Source organism: Sinocyclocheilus anshuiensis, unplaced genomic scaffold, assembly GCF_001515605.1.
Source record: "Sinocyclocheilus anshuiensis isolate Anshui unplaced genomic scaffold, SAMN03320099.WGS_v1.1 scaffold700, whole genome shotgun sequence".
Lineage (NCBI taxonomy): Eukaryota > Metazoa > Chordata > Actinopteri > Cypriniformes > Cyprinidae > Sinocyclocheilus > Sinocyclocheilus anshuiensis.
In genome coordinates, this window is record NW_015555756.1 from 17 (window position 1) to 15,689 (window position 15,673).

The 15,673-nt window shown below is 38.8% G+C and overlaps 2 protein-coding genes across 2 annotated transcripts; one reads left to right on the forward strand and one right to left on the reverse strand.

Moving 5' to 3' along the window:
- Positions 1-1,083: 1,083 nt before the first annotated feature.
- On the forward strand, positions 1,084-9,543 carry LOC107673790 (solute carrier family 23 member 1; the record flags this gene model as incomplete). Its single annotated transcript, XM_016467577.1, has 13 exons — positions 1,084-1,254; positions 1,352-1,509; positions 1,988-1,992; positions 3,114-3,181; positions 3,271-3,452; positions 3,541-3,661; positions 3,886-4,042; positions 4,243-4,390; positions 6,218-6,323; positions 6,570-6,699; positions 8,537-8,680; positions 8,789-8,884; positions 8,983-9,543. Coding segments are annotated over 13 exons (1,746 nt in total), but the record flags the coding sequence as incomplete, so codon positions are not given.
- Positions 9,544-11,392: 1,849 nt separating this feature from the next.
- LOC107673843 (uncharacterized) lies at positions 11,393-15,259 on the reverse strand. Its single transcript, XM_016467657.1, has one exon. It carries the CDS (start codon positions 15,257-15,259, stop codon positions 11,435-11,437), a length of 3,825 nt encoding a protein of 1,274 aa, XP_016323143.1. The 3' UTR covers positions 11,393-11,434.
- Between the last annotated feature and the right edge of the window lie 414 nt (positions 15,260-15,673).

The following is a 15,673-nucleotide window of genomic DNA, read 5'->3' on the forward strand; positions in this document are numbered from 1 at the left end:
TTGTCCTGACCATCCCTTTGGTGACCTTATAAAGCAAATTTTCAGCTCTGTTGTCAGTAGGCTTTGATACACTGTGTGCAGTATTTGTTTGGAGTAGCATCTGCATAATGTTGTTTATAATCACATAACTTATACTGTCTGGTTACTTAATGATGAAACGTGATGTTCATGTTTTTATCCATGTTATCTCTTTTGAAACTAGTTTAACACTTTATTGAGCACTTAACGTGTCACGCGTATCAAGGAAATGTCTAACCTGCAGAAAACAGGGCCAGTGCCAAACTATGTCAAGTCGACCCTGGTCTTTTCCTGAGTCACAGCCTAACTTAGCACTTTCAAAGCATTTTCTTAAAAGAAAGAATTCCAAAAAGAATTCCATATAAAAGATTTACGTTTGTTTTAGTTTGGCTGTTCATATTCAATATCCTAGACTTGTGTTTACTATGTAGAGTCAGTTTGCTGTCTTTTGCAGTTAGATACATTATCTGTTGTTAAATATTAAGTAAATTATAAATACTAAATGAGAGAGTAACTTGGCAACTTTTGAACTTGGCTTCTATGAAAAATCGAATGATGCAAGTTTTAAAATGTTCAAATTGGCAATTATTTTTTAGCAAAATATATGCTGTGATGAAACAAATCATTCATGGACACAGATACATTTTCCTATTTTATTGAAAAAAAAAAATATATATATATACTGTATACACATATATATTATATGATTGTAGTATTTATTAATATTTTGAAGTAGCTTTTATTTTCATAATTTCATATTGTGCTGTTGTGTGTATGTGTTTTTAATTGTTCTATTTAACTTAAATTTATTTTTATTTCAATTTTAGTTTTAGTATACATATATACTGCTTTATCAAAATTTGTTTTAAGTTTGAATTTGAATTTGAATTAATTTATGAATATTTTATAAATTAAAATTCCATGGCTGGCTGTACGGGCATATGAAATTTTAATGGACTTCATCAACAGATGTGCACGCAAATAATATCGTCATGCATGAATCATGTGTGATTGTGTTTGTGTTAATTCTCCATTATACTTATTCTCTTAAATATTGTCCATTAGCTCCCACCTTCAGATAGAGTTGTGCCAGCAGATGGTACAGAGGTACAGGAGATGCCTGCTGACGTTGCCAAGACGTCTGATGGGAGTCCGAATCAGCCTGCAGGATTTGATATGATCTACAGAATCGAGGACGTCCCGCCTTGGTATCTGTGTGTGTTGCTGGGACTGCAGGTACACTTCTATTCTCATACTCTCTCCTAGTCTGACTCTCCCAACATCCCCATCCCTTCTAAACCTATATCTGTATGTTCTGCCTCTGGATCTCCAGCACTACCTAACATGCTTCAGTGGAACTATTGCTGTACCATTCCTATTGGCTGAAGCCATGTGTGTGGGGCAGGACCAATACACTGTCAGCCAGTTAGTGGGCACCATCTTCACCTGTGTTGGGATCACTACGCTCATACAGACTACATTTGGTGTCAGGTGAGTTATTTAATGTGTGCTTTGGTATGGAAATATGTGATTAGCTCCTGAAGGTACAAACAGTGTTACAGTCTAGATAATTTCAGATGTATTCCATCTTGCACAAACCAATACCCTCTTTTTCATTTTGTTTTTGTATTTTGTCTGATACTGTTTCTATGGTTAACTCCTCAGAGGCTATATTACTGAAACTTCTATGCTTAATTCTTGACTTCAAAAATGAAAATTCTGTCATTGTTTACTCACCTAATCTCATCTAAACCTGAGTTTCCTTCTTCTGTTGAACACAAAAGAATATATTTTGTAGAATGTTGGTAACTAAACAGTTGATATGGTAGCCATTGACTTCCATAATATTTTTTTTCTATTATGGAAGTCAATGGTTACCGTCAGCTGTTTTGGGGTGAACTACACCTTTAAGATTTTGTTACTAAGCAGATAGGATAATATTCTAAGTTAAGATGTTTCTGTAATATAGCCCCAGTATAACTATACTAACAACTATACTAACTTATCTAGCTGTGGTTACTGAAACAATGTTTACAAAGCTCCCTGCAACAAATCTCGAATTACATAGACCCAAAACAGTAAGACTAAAACAAATTGAAACTGAAGGGGCTTTGAGATATTTTAATATACCATGTAAAAAAATAAAATAAAATAAAAAGTGAAATGGCTTAATTCATCTTCATGATGCACATGTAAACTATAGTTTAAACCCCTATTTCTGTCATGACAACTCTCGGAGGGATTGGCATGGTAATGTACATGACAATGTTACTGTTTTTGGTCTTGGCGGAATAGATCTGCTACGCTGCTGCTGCTGCTGTGGCAGAGCAAGTACCGAGACTTGCTACTGCCAATACATCCACAACATGCTGCTGTGAGCGTGTAAGAAATATTGCTGCTGCAAACATAACATACATGAAATAACCCCCATATAGCATACATGAATCACCTCGTAGCAGATCTATACAGGTGGAGCTGGGGAAGGTGGAGGGTTTCTGAAGCAATCTGCAACTGCTATGGCAAGCACTAGTCATATATTTGAATGTTGAGCAGCGAGCTCATTGGCTACTGCTACAGGAGAGAACCAATCAGCTGTGCCATGTGATAATGATGTCGTTAGGTCAGATTGTGTTAGACCTATCGGACTGTGCCATCTAGAGTTTCATGCCAGAACTCTGTATTTCTGTGGTCAGTCAGAGTTTTGTCTTTTTTTTTCTTTCTTTTTTTTTTGGTTTTCAGGAAGGATGCGTTAAAGACATTTATAATGTTTCTAAAGATTTCGATGAAATAAATGCTGTTCTTTTTATTCATCAAATAATGAATGCAGTGGAGTGGAAAAGACTGCACATCTCATGACGTGTTTTTAAAAGTGGAACAGCTTTTAATTTAACACAGTGTTTAAAAAATATAGCACTCTCCTTAAAAAGCAACAAGAATCACATTTACTTAGAAAAACTATTACACAGTTTTGCATTTTGTGCAAATTAGCCCTTCTTCTAGAAAGTATTGTCTAATGAGAATCTGTTTACATTCCACATTGTGCAGGTCAGATCTGTGTCTAAGTTAATGCTTAACCTTGGTTTTGGGTTTCACAGAGGAGATTTACGGAGATTGGTCTCTTCCTCTCAACACTTCTCATATTTGGCAACCACGGATACGAGAGGTGCGTGACCAATATCCAAAGACTGAAACATTCATCAATGCCTACATAAATCCTGTTTCCTGATCTGTGTGTGTGTCAATTCTTTGTAGATTCAGGGCGCTATCATTATCTCCAGCCTGACTGAGGTGGTCATAGGGTTTGCTGGAATCCCTGGGATCCTGCTTAATTCAATCGGGCCCCTGACTGTCACTCCCACAGTGTCCCTGATCGGCTTGTCTGTCTTCCAGACAGCAGGAGACCGTGCAGGCAGTCAGTGGGGCCTGTCTCTGCTGTGAGTCCTTCAGCTCTTTAAATACATTTGGTTTAGCTCTACACTAACTGTTTTTGCTTTAATACATCTGTGTGTTTTGGCATTCCAGGTGTGTCTTCCTCATTGTGTTGTTCGCTCAGTATCTAAGGAACTGGGCATGTCCTTTCCCAAGCTACTCCAAACAAAAAGGCTGTCACATCACACACGTGCAGATATTCAAGATGTTTCCAGTACGAGCTAATATTCAACACCCAGCTCTTTGCATTTAGACAATATCATAAACCATAGAGCTAAGCAATTAACAGTATTTATCACATTTAATTAAACTTCCTGATAGGACTTTGATCAAAGTTCACATTACCCCATGTGGCGCATGTTATCAGTGCATTTTCAGGTTGAACTGCTCACTTTCAAACATTTTGTCTTTAGTAATCGATTATCCTGATTTCAGTAGATCATCATGGCAATCATGGTGGTATGGCTGGTTTGCTACATTCTCACCCTGACGGATGTGCTGCCGAACGACCCGAATAAGTATGGCTACAAGGCTCGCACTGACGCCCGGGGCGATATTATGACCCAGGCGCCGTGGTTTCGTTTCCCCTATCCATGTAAGGACCTTGCTTGCTTCCTGTATCGCACACCTATGAGTTATAACAGCCTCTTTATCAGAAAATGTCACTTGTGGCTAATATCTAATCTAAGACTTTACTTTTTTCACAGTAAAATGATTAGAAGTATGATTAGAGAGAAGGATATTGGTGGGTTAATGGCTGAACTCTTTCCAAATCAGATTTTGTGTGTGTCTCAGGTCAGTGGGGTTTACCCACAGTGACGGTAGCAGGAGTGCTGGGAATGTTTAGTGCCACTCTAGCTGGTATTGTTGAGTCTATTGGAGACTATTATGCCTGCGCTCGTCTCTCTGGAGCTCCACCTCCTCCTGTTCACGCTATCAATAGGTAAGGACAATAAGCAGTAGAAAACGACATTATTACCTTTTAAGGGGGGTCATATCATGTGGAATCAGATTTTCCTTCTTTTTTTTTTAATAAAATAATTAAATGTGACCCTGGGCCACAAAACCAGTCTTAAGTCGCTGGGGTATATTTGTAGCAATAGCCAAAAATACATTGTATGGGTCAAACTTATCGATTTTTCTTTTATGCCAAAAATCATTAGGATATTAAGTAAAGATCATGTTCCATGAAAATATTTTGTAAATTTCCTACTGTAAATATATTAAAACTTCATTTTTGATTAGTAAAATGCATTGTTAAGAACTTAATTTGGACAACTTTTAAGGCGATTTTCTCAATATTTTGATTTTTTTGCACTCGGATTCCAGATTTTCAAATAGTTGTATCTCGGCCAAATATTGTCCAATCCTAACAAACCATACATCAATGGAAAGCTTGTTTATTCAGATTTCGAAAAGTTGACCCTTATGACTGGTTTTGTGGTCCAGGGTCACAAATGTACTGTAAATTTCAGAACTTTTTAAGATTTGTTAACCTGTAAAGCCTGACATATAAAATAACGTTCAGTATGTTTGCACACAAAAAGTATTCTCGTAGCTTCATAAAATTAAGGTTGAACCACTGATGTCACATGGACTATTTTAATGATGTCCTTACTACCTTTCTGGGCCTTGAACGTGTCTATGCAGGGTCAGAAAGCTCTCGGATTTCATCAAAAATCTCTTAATTTCTGTTCCAAAGATGAACAAACGTCTTGCGGGTTTGGAATGACATGAGGATGAGTAATTAAAGACATAATTTTTCATTTTTGGGTGAATTATCCTTTATCAGACAGTTTTTTTTTTTTTAAAGTAACATGTTTGATACATCAGGCTTTTGTGGCTCATATACTAATAATCAAAAAATATGGAGCTCACATTAGAGTACGAAAAAAACACCAATTTTATTCAGAGGCCCAAATTGAGGAAAAAAATATGCAGTTTAGTGTGGTTGCTGATATTTATATGGCAATATAAAATTCTGATAGCTTGTAATGTAAATCTATGAAATCTGAACTGTATAAAATGCATATACGTATCAGTTGTTACTCTGTAATAATGTCTCATTTGGATGATGCATTAAATGCTTAGTTTTATGATCTGAAGTTTTTATTGTGGTTTGAGAGAGATGATTGGGAGATGTAAAAAAAAAACCTTTCTGAAAACATAATTTTTAAAAAATATGATGTATGGATAATCACGTAAATCTAAGTTGCTTCAGTCCAGTAGTGTTTTTCTTGAAATATTACTAACAATATAAAAGTTATTCTTTTGTTTACTTCATAAAAATCTGTTGAGTTCACAGCAAAAAGACACATGTGCCATAACATGAAGGGGGACATTTTTAAAATCATAAATCAGATAACAGAAGGAATGAGATATATTGTGTACAACAGGTTTCAATATATTTTAGAGGCCTTAGAAGTTATAATACTGTAGGCTTTAAAGGGTTAAAATGGAGTGGCAAAAACAGCCAAAATGTTGTGACATCACACTAATGATTGCATCAACACATGTGACACGGCCCTCTGTGTTTATATGCAAACAGTTATTTGGAGAAACTCATCCCAGAGGAAGTAGGATAGATACTATTTGTCCTAAGCAACGAAGCAATTAACCCGAGTAAACAGTGGTGAAGTCCTTTAAACATTGTGCTATTCCTGGCTGTGTGTAGCACCTACCACTCTGCATATCCTTTTGAAGGATCTCAACATTAGGAAAGAGAGACTTGGTGATTTATGTATACTTTACTATCTGTTTTCTTTCCTAGGGGGATCTTTACAGAGGGAGTGTGCTGTATCATAGCGGGGCTGCTGGGCACAGGAAATGGATCGACCTCTTCCAGTCCTAACATAGGGGTGCTTGGCATCACCAAGGTGAGGTAGTGGGAGCTCTTAGGCTCTTTATAATACTAGTGTATATTAGAAAGCATTCAGTAAATGCAGTTCTAGTATCTGTATTTGTGACATCTGATAAGAGTCCCTCAGGGAGTTGCATACAGATATACTATTCATAACTCTCCTCTTGTCTCCTCAGTTGCTTTGTTTCCACTGACACCATTCATTTTGTAAATCTGCTTTGTGTCGACTGTGGTTTCCCTGGTGTCTTGATTTCTCCTGCAGGTGGGAAGTAGGAGGGTGATACAGTATGGAGCAGGCATAATGCTGTTATTGGGAACTATTGGGAAGTTCACCGCCCTGTTTGCCTCCTTACCCGACCCTGTCCTCGGAGGGATGTTCTGCACCTTGTTTGGTAACAAGCTTGTTGGATCTATTGGCATTTGCAGATGTTTTGTCCCAGCTTTGTCCACAGGGTGTCAGTAAAGAGCCCAGAAACTCTGTAGTAACTGCAGATTTGCTCCATCCAAGTCAACAGTATGCCATGAATGAATTTTATATTTCAAACCTTTCAAACCTACAACATTGAAAATTGTTTTTCTTTTAAGAAATTAATGCTTTTATTCAGCAAAGATGCATTAAATTGATCAAAAGTGACAGATTCAGGGTTTTTATGAATCAAATAAAATAGAAAAAACAAACCTATTTTATTTCAGCAAGGCATCATTTTTCATATCCATTTCTCATTTAACTTGATGTACTCAAATAACTAATACTAAATGAAATGAATAAAAACTATGTAAACATGTTGAAAAACAACTACAAATAAAATTGACAAAAACACACAAAATTAATAAAACTTTAAAATTAAAATGAAGGTAGAAAATATAAAAATAAAATCTAATTCAAAATATTAACAAACACTAATGATACTAAAACTCAATTATACTAAAAGAACACTGGATAGATTTCTATTTCTAATAAATGCTGTTCTTTTGAACTTACTATTCATATTATAATCCTGAAAGGAATGTATTATGGTTTCCACTAAAATATTAAGCAGCACAACTGTTTTCAATATTGATAGTAATAAGAAATTATTATTATTAATGATTTCTGAAGGATCATGTGACATTGAAGACTGGGGTAATGGCTGCTGAAAATTCAGCTTTGCCATCATAATACATTACATTTTAAAGGGATAGTTCACCCAAAAATGAACATTCTGTCATTAATTACTCACCCTCATGTCGTTTCAAACCTGTAAGACCTCCGTTCATCTTCGGAACACAAATTAAGATATTTTTTATGGAATCTGAGAGCTCTCTGACCCTCCCATAGACAGCAACTCAACTGAAATGTTCCCAAGTCCAGAGACATAGCAAGGAGATCGGTAAAATAATCCATGTGACATCAGGGGTTCAACCGTAATTTTACGAAGCTACGAGAATACTTTTTGTGCGCAAAAGAAAAAACAATTACGACTTTATTCAACAATTCGTTTCCTCCGCGTCACCCTGTAGTGCTATTTTGGAGAGTATCTGCTGGATGTAAACACCATATGCTGTTCTGTGTCAGCTGCGTCACACCGGGATATGCTATTTTCGTTCAGATCAAATCACAACAATGTAGGAAACAGATCCGGTGTGGCGCAGCTGGCACAGAACAGCATACGCTGTTTACATCCAGCGGATACTCTCCAAAATTGCGCTAGGGTGACGCAGAGGAGACGAATTGTTGAATAAAGTCGTTATTTTTTTTCTTTTGCGCACAAAAAGTATTCTCGTAGCTTCGTAAAATTACGGTTGAACCCCTGATGTCACATGGATTATTTTACAGATCTCCTTGCTACGTCTCTGGACTTGGGAACATTTCAGTTGCGTTGCTGTCTATGCAGGGTCAGACAGCTCTCAGATTCCATCAAAAATATCTTAATTTGTGTTCCGAAGATGAACGAAGGTCTTACGGGTTTGAAACGACATGAGGGTGAGTAATTAATGACAGAATTTTCATTTTTGGGTGAACTATTCCTTTAAAATATTTTAAACGAGAAAACAGTTATTTTAAATTGCGATAATATTTCACAACATTGCAGTTTTCACTATATTTTGGATGAAATAAATGCAGCCTTGGTGAGCTCAAGAGACGTTTAAAAACTCTTTCTAACCCCAAACTTCAGAACTGTAGTGTATATGTATTTTGTGTAGTTTAAACTTGTTTTTTTTGTGTGTGTGTTTTTAATTTGTACACAGGTATGATTACAGCTGTTGGACTGTCAAACCTACAGAGTGTGGATCTGAACTCCTCCAGAAATCTTTTCGTTCTGGGTTTCTCCATGTTTTTTGGCCTCATGTTGCCTAATTACCTGGAATCTCATCCAGGCAGCATTAAAACAGGTTGATAAGCCAGACAGTGTTTTCTGATATATTTTGTTTTGCAGTAGGAATGCTGTGGCTGTTGTCACCTATTACTGTGAATAAACATGTTTTGATTGATTTTAACAGGTGTAGCAGAGCTGGACCAAATCATCACAGTGCTACTGACAACAGAGATGTTTGTAGGGGGATTCATAGCATTTGTACTTGATAACACAATCCCAGGTATGTGAAAGCATTACGTATACAAATATACAAATGCATTGGATAAATACCATGGCACATGCCATTCTGCATTCATCATTTCTACATTTTGTGTGCAGGCACTAGAAAAGAGCGAGGTCTCATTGAATGGGCGGCTGAGAATTATTCAGGAGCAGGAATAGTAAAAACAGATACATATGACTTTCCAATTGGGATGGGGCTGGTCCGGAAGCTGGGCTGTCTGCGCTACCTGCCAATCTGTCCCACTTTCCGAGGCTTTAAGCCATCATGTCGCAAATATGAGGAGGAGGAGGAGGACATAAAAATAAAGGAAGGTGTGATTGATGCTCCAGTTGAAATGGTCTGCACCAAAATTTAGCCATATTTTTTATTTGACTTGGTTTAATATATAATGTATGCTGTTTGGGTGAAGCTGAACCTTTTTCAAAACTGAGCACCAATTTTGCTGTCAAGATTTTTGATTTGTTTCTTCAATTTTGCATCTAAAACAGACAAGAAAAATGCACCATTAGAGAATGGGTGCATATATTTAAAGGAAAACTTGAATGAACAGTTTGAGAACAAAGGGTCTCTGTTCTTTTCACATCAAACCAAATGTAAGATTTGATTTGATTATAAAGCATTACGCGTTTTATTGAAATTACTTCAAAAGAAAATGAAGGTCAGGTTTTTTTTTATTTATTACCTCTTGATTGTGTACAAAATATGTAAGTGATTAACACTAAACAAAATGTGTTCAGAAATGTCTAGCTTCAGAAAATACTTAATAAAATACACAGAAATCATAATTTATATACATATTATTGTAACTAATAATGTTTATAAATACTAAAAGTGTACTATGTATTCCATAAGAGCCAAAGAACAAACGATCATGTGGACATTCAGTTTTGACAAAGATGTGCTTAAGTTATTTTGTATTAAAATCTAACTTTAATGTCTTTCTGTCTGTCTAAAACATTTTTTGTCTGTGCACATTACAAAAAGGTTCAAAAGGTTAGAAAAACATCATGTAGTATGAACTAACAATTAACATTTTTTGCAGCATTTATTAACCTAGGTTCATTTTATTTAGAAATGAATTATTTATAATATTTATTAGAATTGTTCATTGTCAATTTATGTTACAAATTTTAATTTATACATCTTAAATATTAAAGTGTTAAAATGTATGGGTATATGTAAAAAAATAATATTAACCAAGATTAGTAAATGCTGTAAAAGTACTGTTCATTGTCAGATTATGACAACTAACATTATTAACTAATTTTAACCGACTGAACCTTATTGTAAAGGACATTTTTAACAACAAACAGTAATGCGGCAATAAACATGGGAACTAAAACATTATGTAGTGGCTCTGATTCCATACAGCCCAGAGGCTCTGATTTACTGCAGTGTTTGGTCTAAAAAAATCTTCCAGAAGGTTCGGCCCTGTTTAATCTTCTCTATTGATTTTTAAGGAAATATCTATGTATTCTCATCCATCCTCTCACTGTGTTCACATCTGACACCAGAACATTCGGTCATGCGCCAATAGTATCAGTTAAATATAGTCAATAAGCCATCCTGAATCTCAGATAACACCTCTGTGGATTAAAGAAAAGGTCTCTCATAAACAAGTGTCAGGTGTCAGTAGGAGAACAATGAACACATTTTTGGGGCAAATTGATTTTGAAACCAGTTCACATCAAAATTTTTGGTCACGCTTTATTTTAAAGTCCAATTCTCATTATTAACTAACAATTAACTCTGACTTTTGCCTCATTTTGCTGCTTATTAATAATACTAATAATCAGTAAGGTAAGGTTGTTGTTAAATTTAGGTATGGGTTAGCATTAAGGGATTTTATATATGGTCATGCAGAGTTAAGCATTAATATATGCTTTATAAACAGCCAATATGCTAGTAATATGCTTGCTAGTTAATAGTGAGAATTGGTCCTTAAATAAAGTGTTACCAATTTTTTAAAGATACAGGATAAGACACAAATTCTGTTTAAGTTTACAAATGTAAAAAAATAAAGTGTTCTCATGAAGTGCTTAATTAAGCCATTGTTTACATGAAGCAGAGCCATGGTTTTGCTCAATCTGCCATTTAGTAAATATAAATACAATTTACAATAACAAAATCATGACCTTTGTCATTCCTTCTAAACAAGCTCAAGACACTCCAGTCCCTTGGTGAGTCTCAATTGCCCATACCAGAGGTGATCTGAGCCCCTCTCCCTTCAAAGCCCCTGCTCTGTTTATGTAGCCTGAATGTGTGAATGCATATGCATCTTACAACATTTCAACAGATATAATCAGTCTCACCCATGTCAGCTGCCAAGTCCAGAGGTAGCCTTTACGAAGCAAGGAGTGTTGAATGCAGTGCTAACTGAATACGCTTTTAGCTTTGATGCCTTGAGGCCAGGGCAGCAGATGGTCAACATGTTTCACTCATCCAGAAGCTTATAAACAGCTCCTTTCCAGCACTTAATAGGCACTGGGTAATCTGATCCTTGGGCATGACTTATTGTCTTTTACAGTCTATAGGTCCCATCAGGTTTCATTGTCCTGGTGGTGGGAGCACCTGAGGATGTGACTGTACGTAAGGTAAGCACTGTGGGGTGTACATGGGTGGGATGTGAAGAGAGGCAAAGGGTATGGCACAGGGTGTGGGCAAAACGGCACTGGGAAGCGTCTGCTGTGGCAGTAGGACCTCGACATACTGGCAAGTTTCTGGATCAAACAGCATCTTGCGCTGTGGCAGCTGAGGCAAGTCCACATAGAAATAGCTGCCGGTTTCCGGGTCGAGCAACAGTTGGCGGGGGGTTTGTCCTGCTGCAACACTTCCTCCTGCGTCTGGATACAGCACACCTGTAACCCCAAGCCTGGCTTCTGCACTCATGGGAGCAACAAAGATTGTGTTGTGTTGGCTTTCTGGAGAAGATATTTTCATCCCTGCTTCCCCGTTCTGAGCTTGACTGGTTGAGCCATCTGTTGGCTGCACTAACGTTGTTCCATCCTCAGAGAGGGATCTCAGTAGGGGGGTATGACTGTTTGATGCAGAGGGCTGGTTGTAAAGAGGTGTTTGAAACATGACAGGCCCTTGAACATAGCCATGAACGGCTCCAATATGAGGAGAGATTGTCTGGTAACCCAGCGGACTGGGTTTGTAATAATATGAGGGAACCATGGGTGTTGAAGCAACCGTTAGGACGCAAGCAGACAGAGGCCCCACTGAACTTTGTGACCTGGGAGGAAGGCATGGGGTCTGGAGGCCATCACTGATTATCTTGCCATAGTCCTGTTGCTCAGAACTTGCTGTGGGTGGACAATATTGCAGAGCTACTGGGAAGAGTTTGTCAGAGCTGATGGTCATCTCATGCTCTGCCTTGTTCACGTCTCCTTTTGTAGGCCTCTCAGTAGAGGCCTCCTCTTTAGCTTTCAGTGCCAGGTCTGTCCCGTTTGTCAGTTTCAAGTTTGTATCGCTGACTACAACATCAGGTTTACTCATGCCAACTTGGCTATCCTGTGTCTCTGAGGGCTTTGACAAGGCACAGCTGTTTGCCTTGGTTATACTAATTGGGCTGACCTTTGTAAATCCAACAGTATGACTTTTGTCATTCGATTCTACAGGAGGCATTACCTTAGTCGAGCATCCTCTCGTTGCAGAATGATCCCCCCTTCTGTCCAGTGAAAGAGGTGGAGTGACTTTCCGTACCAGGGGGTTTTCTTCTGATCTGTATCCCTTTCCCTTACCTTTACCCTTGTTGTTGCTTAAATTGTGTACTGATGGCTGAAACAAAAGAGCACTCACATCTATTCCATGGGCTGATTCCCCTGCACCTTTGAAGGACATGTTGTATGTGTTTTTCACTAGGCTTCTCATGTCTCTTACTACATGCACAGGGGCCATGGCTTTCAATTTGCCTTGGCTTTGCATACCTAGGATTGCAGACTCTCCTGGTGACTTGACTTCCTCTCTGTCACTCTCTTGCTCCTTTCCAACACTGCTCTCATCAGCTTGCGGGATTGTGTTATCCACTGCTTTTGCTTCCAAATCAGAGATTAGGCATGCAATATTGGTAGGACTGAGTGTACTTTCCATGGTACCAGCCTGTTGCTCCTGCTTTTCCAGCACATTGGTTAGGGTCATATTGTGTTGTTTATGGATTCCTTGCCCTGTATGACATTCTTCAGGTGTGGTTTTCACAGAGGTCTGTGTGCTGATGGCTACGTTTGTTGCTGCACTCGAATTCCATGCTCTGCCCTTTGCTGAGTCACAAGATAGCTTCCCTCCAGGGCTCAGGTTAGGCAGCCGCAACACCTCCTCTCTTGGGCTCAACTTCTCTGCTTTCTCATTCTCTGAAGGGTCGGTTATTTCAGTGCCACTGCCTTGAGCTTCAGACCTGCCAGTTGTGCTTAAAAGAGGATTGAAGCCATGTTTGCTCAGCAGCTTGGGTTGTGTTTTTGAGTTAACACTGCAGTGCTTTTGAACAGGGCTGCACTCTCTCTGGGCCTCCCTCTTAAGAGTTGCACTTTGATTTAGTTTGGTAGTTTCAGCATATATCTCCTTGCCAGACAAATAGATGCATTCCTCAGTGGTAGTAGGCCTGTTGTTCACTTTGATAGAAGCAAAAGCTTTATCAGAAACATCCAAGGTGCGAAGATTCTGTTCATGTTGCATTTTTTTTGATAGGACATTTGTTATGATGCAGGAAGCCATCTGGGTTTTGCTGGAGGTTTCATCCAGGGAAAATGACTTCTGAAGCCTTTGCTTTCGCTCAGCCTGTACTGACCTTTGATCGGCCACATGGGACCCCTGGTTAAAAGCTGCAGGGGTGCTATGTTGACGCTGAAATATGTCCCGGGCACGCACAGGTGTGTTTGCAACCTGAAGGGTTTGATTGTTGTTCTCTCTGGCATGCGCCTCTGCTGTGTCCCGTCTCTTCAGTTGGATTTGTCTTTTGGGCACAGTCTTTAAGCCCCGGTTTACTTCATCTGTAGTTTCCAATGCCACATCAACACACTCAAAGCTGCTGGATTCTGAGCAAGCAGATGTGTTTTGAGTGTTTGAATACATCTGCATTTTAAAAGAGAGAACATCATCTGTCCAATTGTTGTGGTTTTCCTCAGCAGAGGGCTGACTTGAGGGCCTACAGCTTGAACTGAAAACATGCATGTAGTCAGTTTCAGAACAGGAAGATCTTACCTGGGCCTGGTTAACAAGGGCCCCCACCTTACTACTGGCCTCAGCAAGCTTTGTTCCCATGCTGGTTGATCCTCTGGTATTGTCTGTAGTGTGACAGGGTTGCCAAGAGCTGCAACACAGCTTGCAGGAGAGTGGTCTGGATTGCCAGGCCCCTTGCCGGCTCTGCTTTTCCAACGTCCGAGTATCAGCGAGTCTCTGTAGCTGGTGTTGGTGCCTGGTTGCGGGGATACGCTCTGAATAACAGTGCGGTGGGATTCTTGACTCCTGCTTGCTGGCTGTGAGTGTTGAGATGCAGTTTGCAGACGCTTTTCTATTTCTAGACCTGACTGACAGCTCAACCTGCTCCTTTCCGCAACTCACCCCTCTACCCTGGCCCTCCCCCTCCTTTTCCGTATGACCCAGAATATGCCCGCCTCTCTCAAGCCTGGGTGCACTCAAACGTTCCCTGGGTCTTTGCTTTTGTGTCGCGTGGTTCTCTTTTGGCTCTGTGCCACCATGCTCCTGTTCCCTACCCTTGCTGTATTGATTTCTCCCAGGCGTTATCAAAATAGTGTTTGAAGTGAATATGGGTTCTGGGGAGCTGTGCTCCTCAGCGGTTCTAATGTTAGTATGAAATACAGTCCTGCTGCCTCCAAAATAATCCCTCGGTTTAACCAATGAATCTTCTCCTGATAAATTAAGCTCGTCAGAATTATCCAGCTTTTGCACAGGGTTCCTAAAGGCTGCCTTTACAGACTGCAAATCCACATTTGTTGCTGTTGTACCTGACAGCAGATGTTTTGACTCCGATTCTAATGCTCTCTCAGTTGATGAAGGTTTATCCTGGTCACATTGGGACACATCAGGGAGCACTTCTGTACTCTTCTCTTCTTGTGTTTTGCAGTCCTGTGATAGTGTGGTTTCTGTGATCAAGGATCTTGAAGTGATGCTTTCCATAGTGGTAATGCAGTCCAAGAACTCAAATGTGCCACCTTCAGCAGGACGCTCTGTAGAGACAGTGTGTGTTGTGTCCCCTAAAGCTTCACTGTACTCACTCAGAGAACAAAGAGCAGTGTAGTATGAACTTGCCGAGTCATCCGTGATATCATCAGTCTGCTCTAGGTCACTTTCCCCTTCATCTCTTTGTTGGAGAGACAGACTGTTTTTTTCGTTGATAGATGCAGATGACTTAGACATTTCTCTTTAAATGCCACTTCAAAAATTTCCTTCTGTGGTGTCTGAAAATTTCTGATGCAATACTGGACGTTTTACACACTAGTGTGGGGTGGATGTGCAGGTCAGACCTATATTGCAAGTTTATGGTTTAAAAAAATGAGATGTTGCATCAAGATGAAACATGAGATCCAGCCTGACTGCTTCTAAGAAAAATAAAAAGAATAGAGTTGTATTTTTAGATGCTTAAAATTTGACAGAAGAAAAATCATATGTATACACATTGTTAATATAAATTATTTGTGTATTAAAAAATTATTTTTTAAATACTCAAATGGTAGCAGCGTCACTGATAAGAGTCTCATGCATTTGATTTGTGATGAATTCATTTCTTTCCATTGTATTGTATTTGACTTAACCGTGTTTGTCAAAGGAAAT

What these genes read in the sequence shown, in the direction of transcription:
- LOC107673843 (XM_016467657.1), bottom strand. Translation starts at nt 15,259, where the DNA reads ATGTCTAAGTCATCTGCATCTATCAACGAAAAAAACAGTCTGTCTCTC.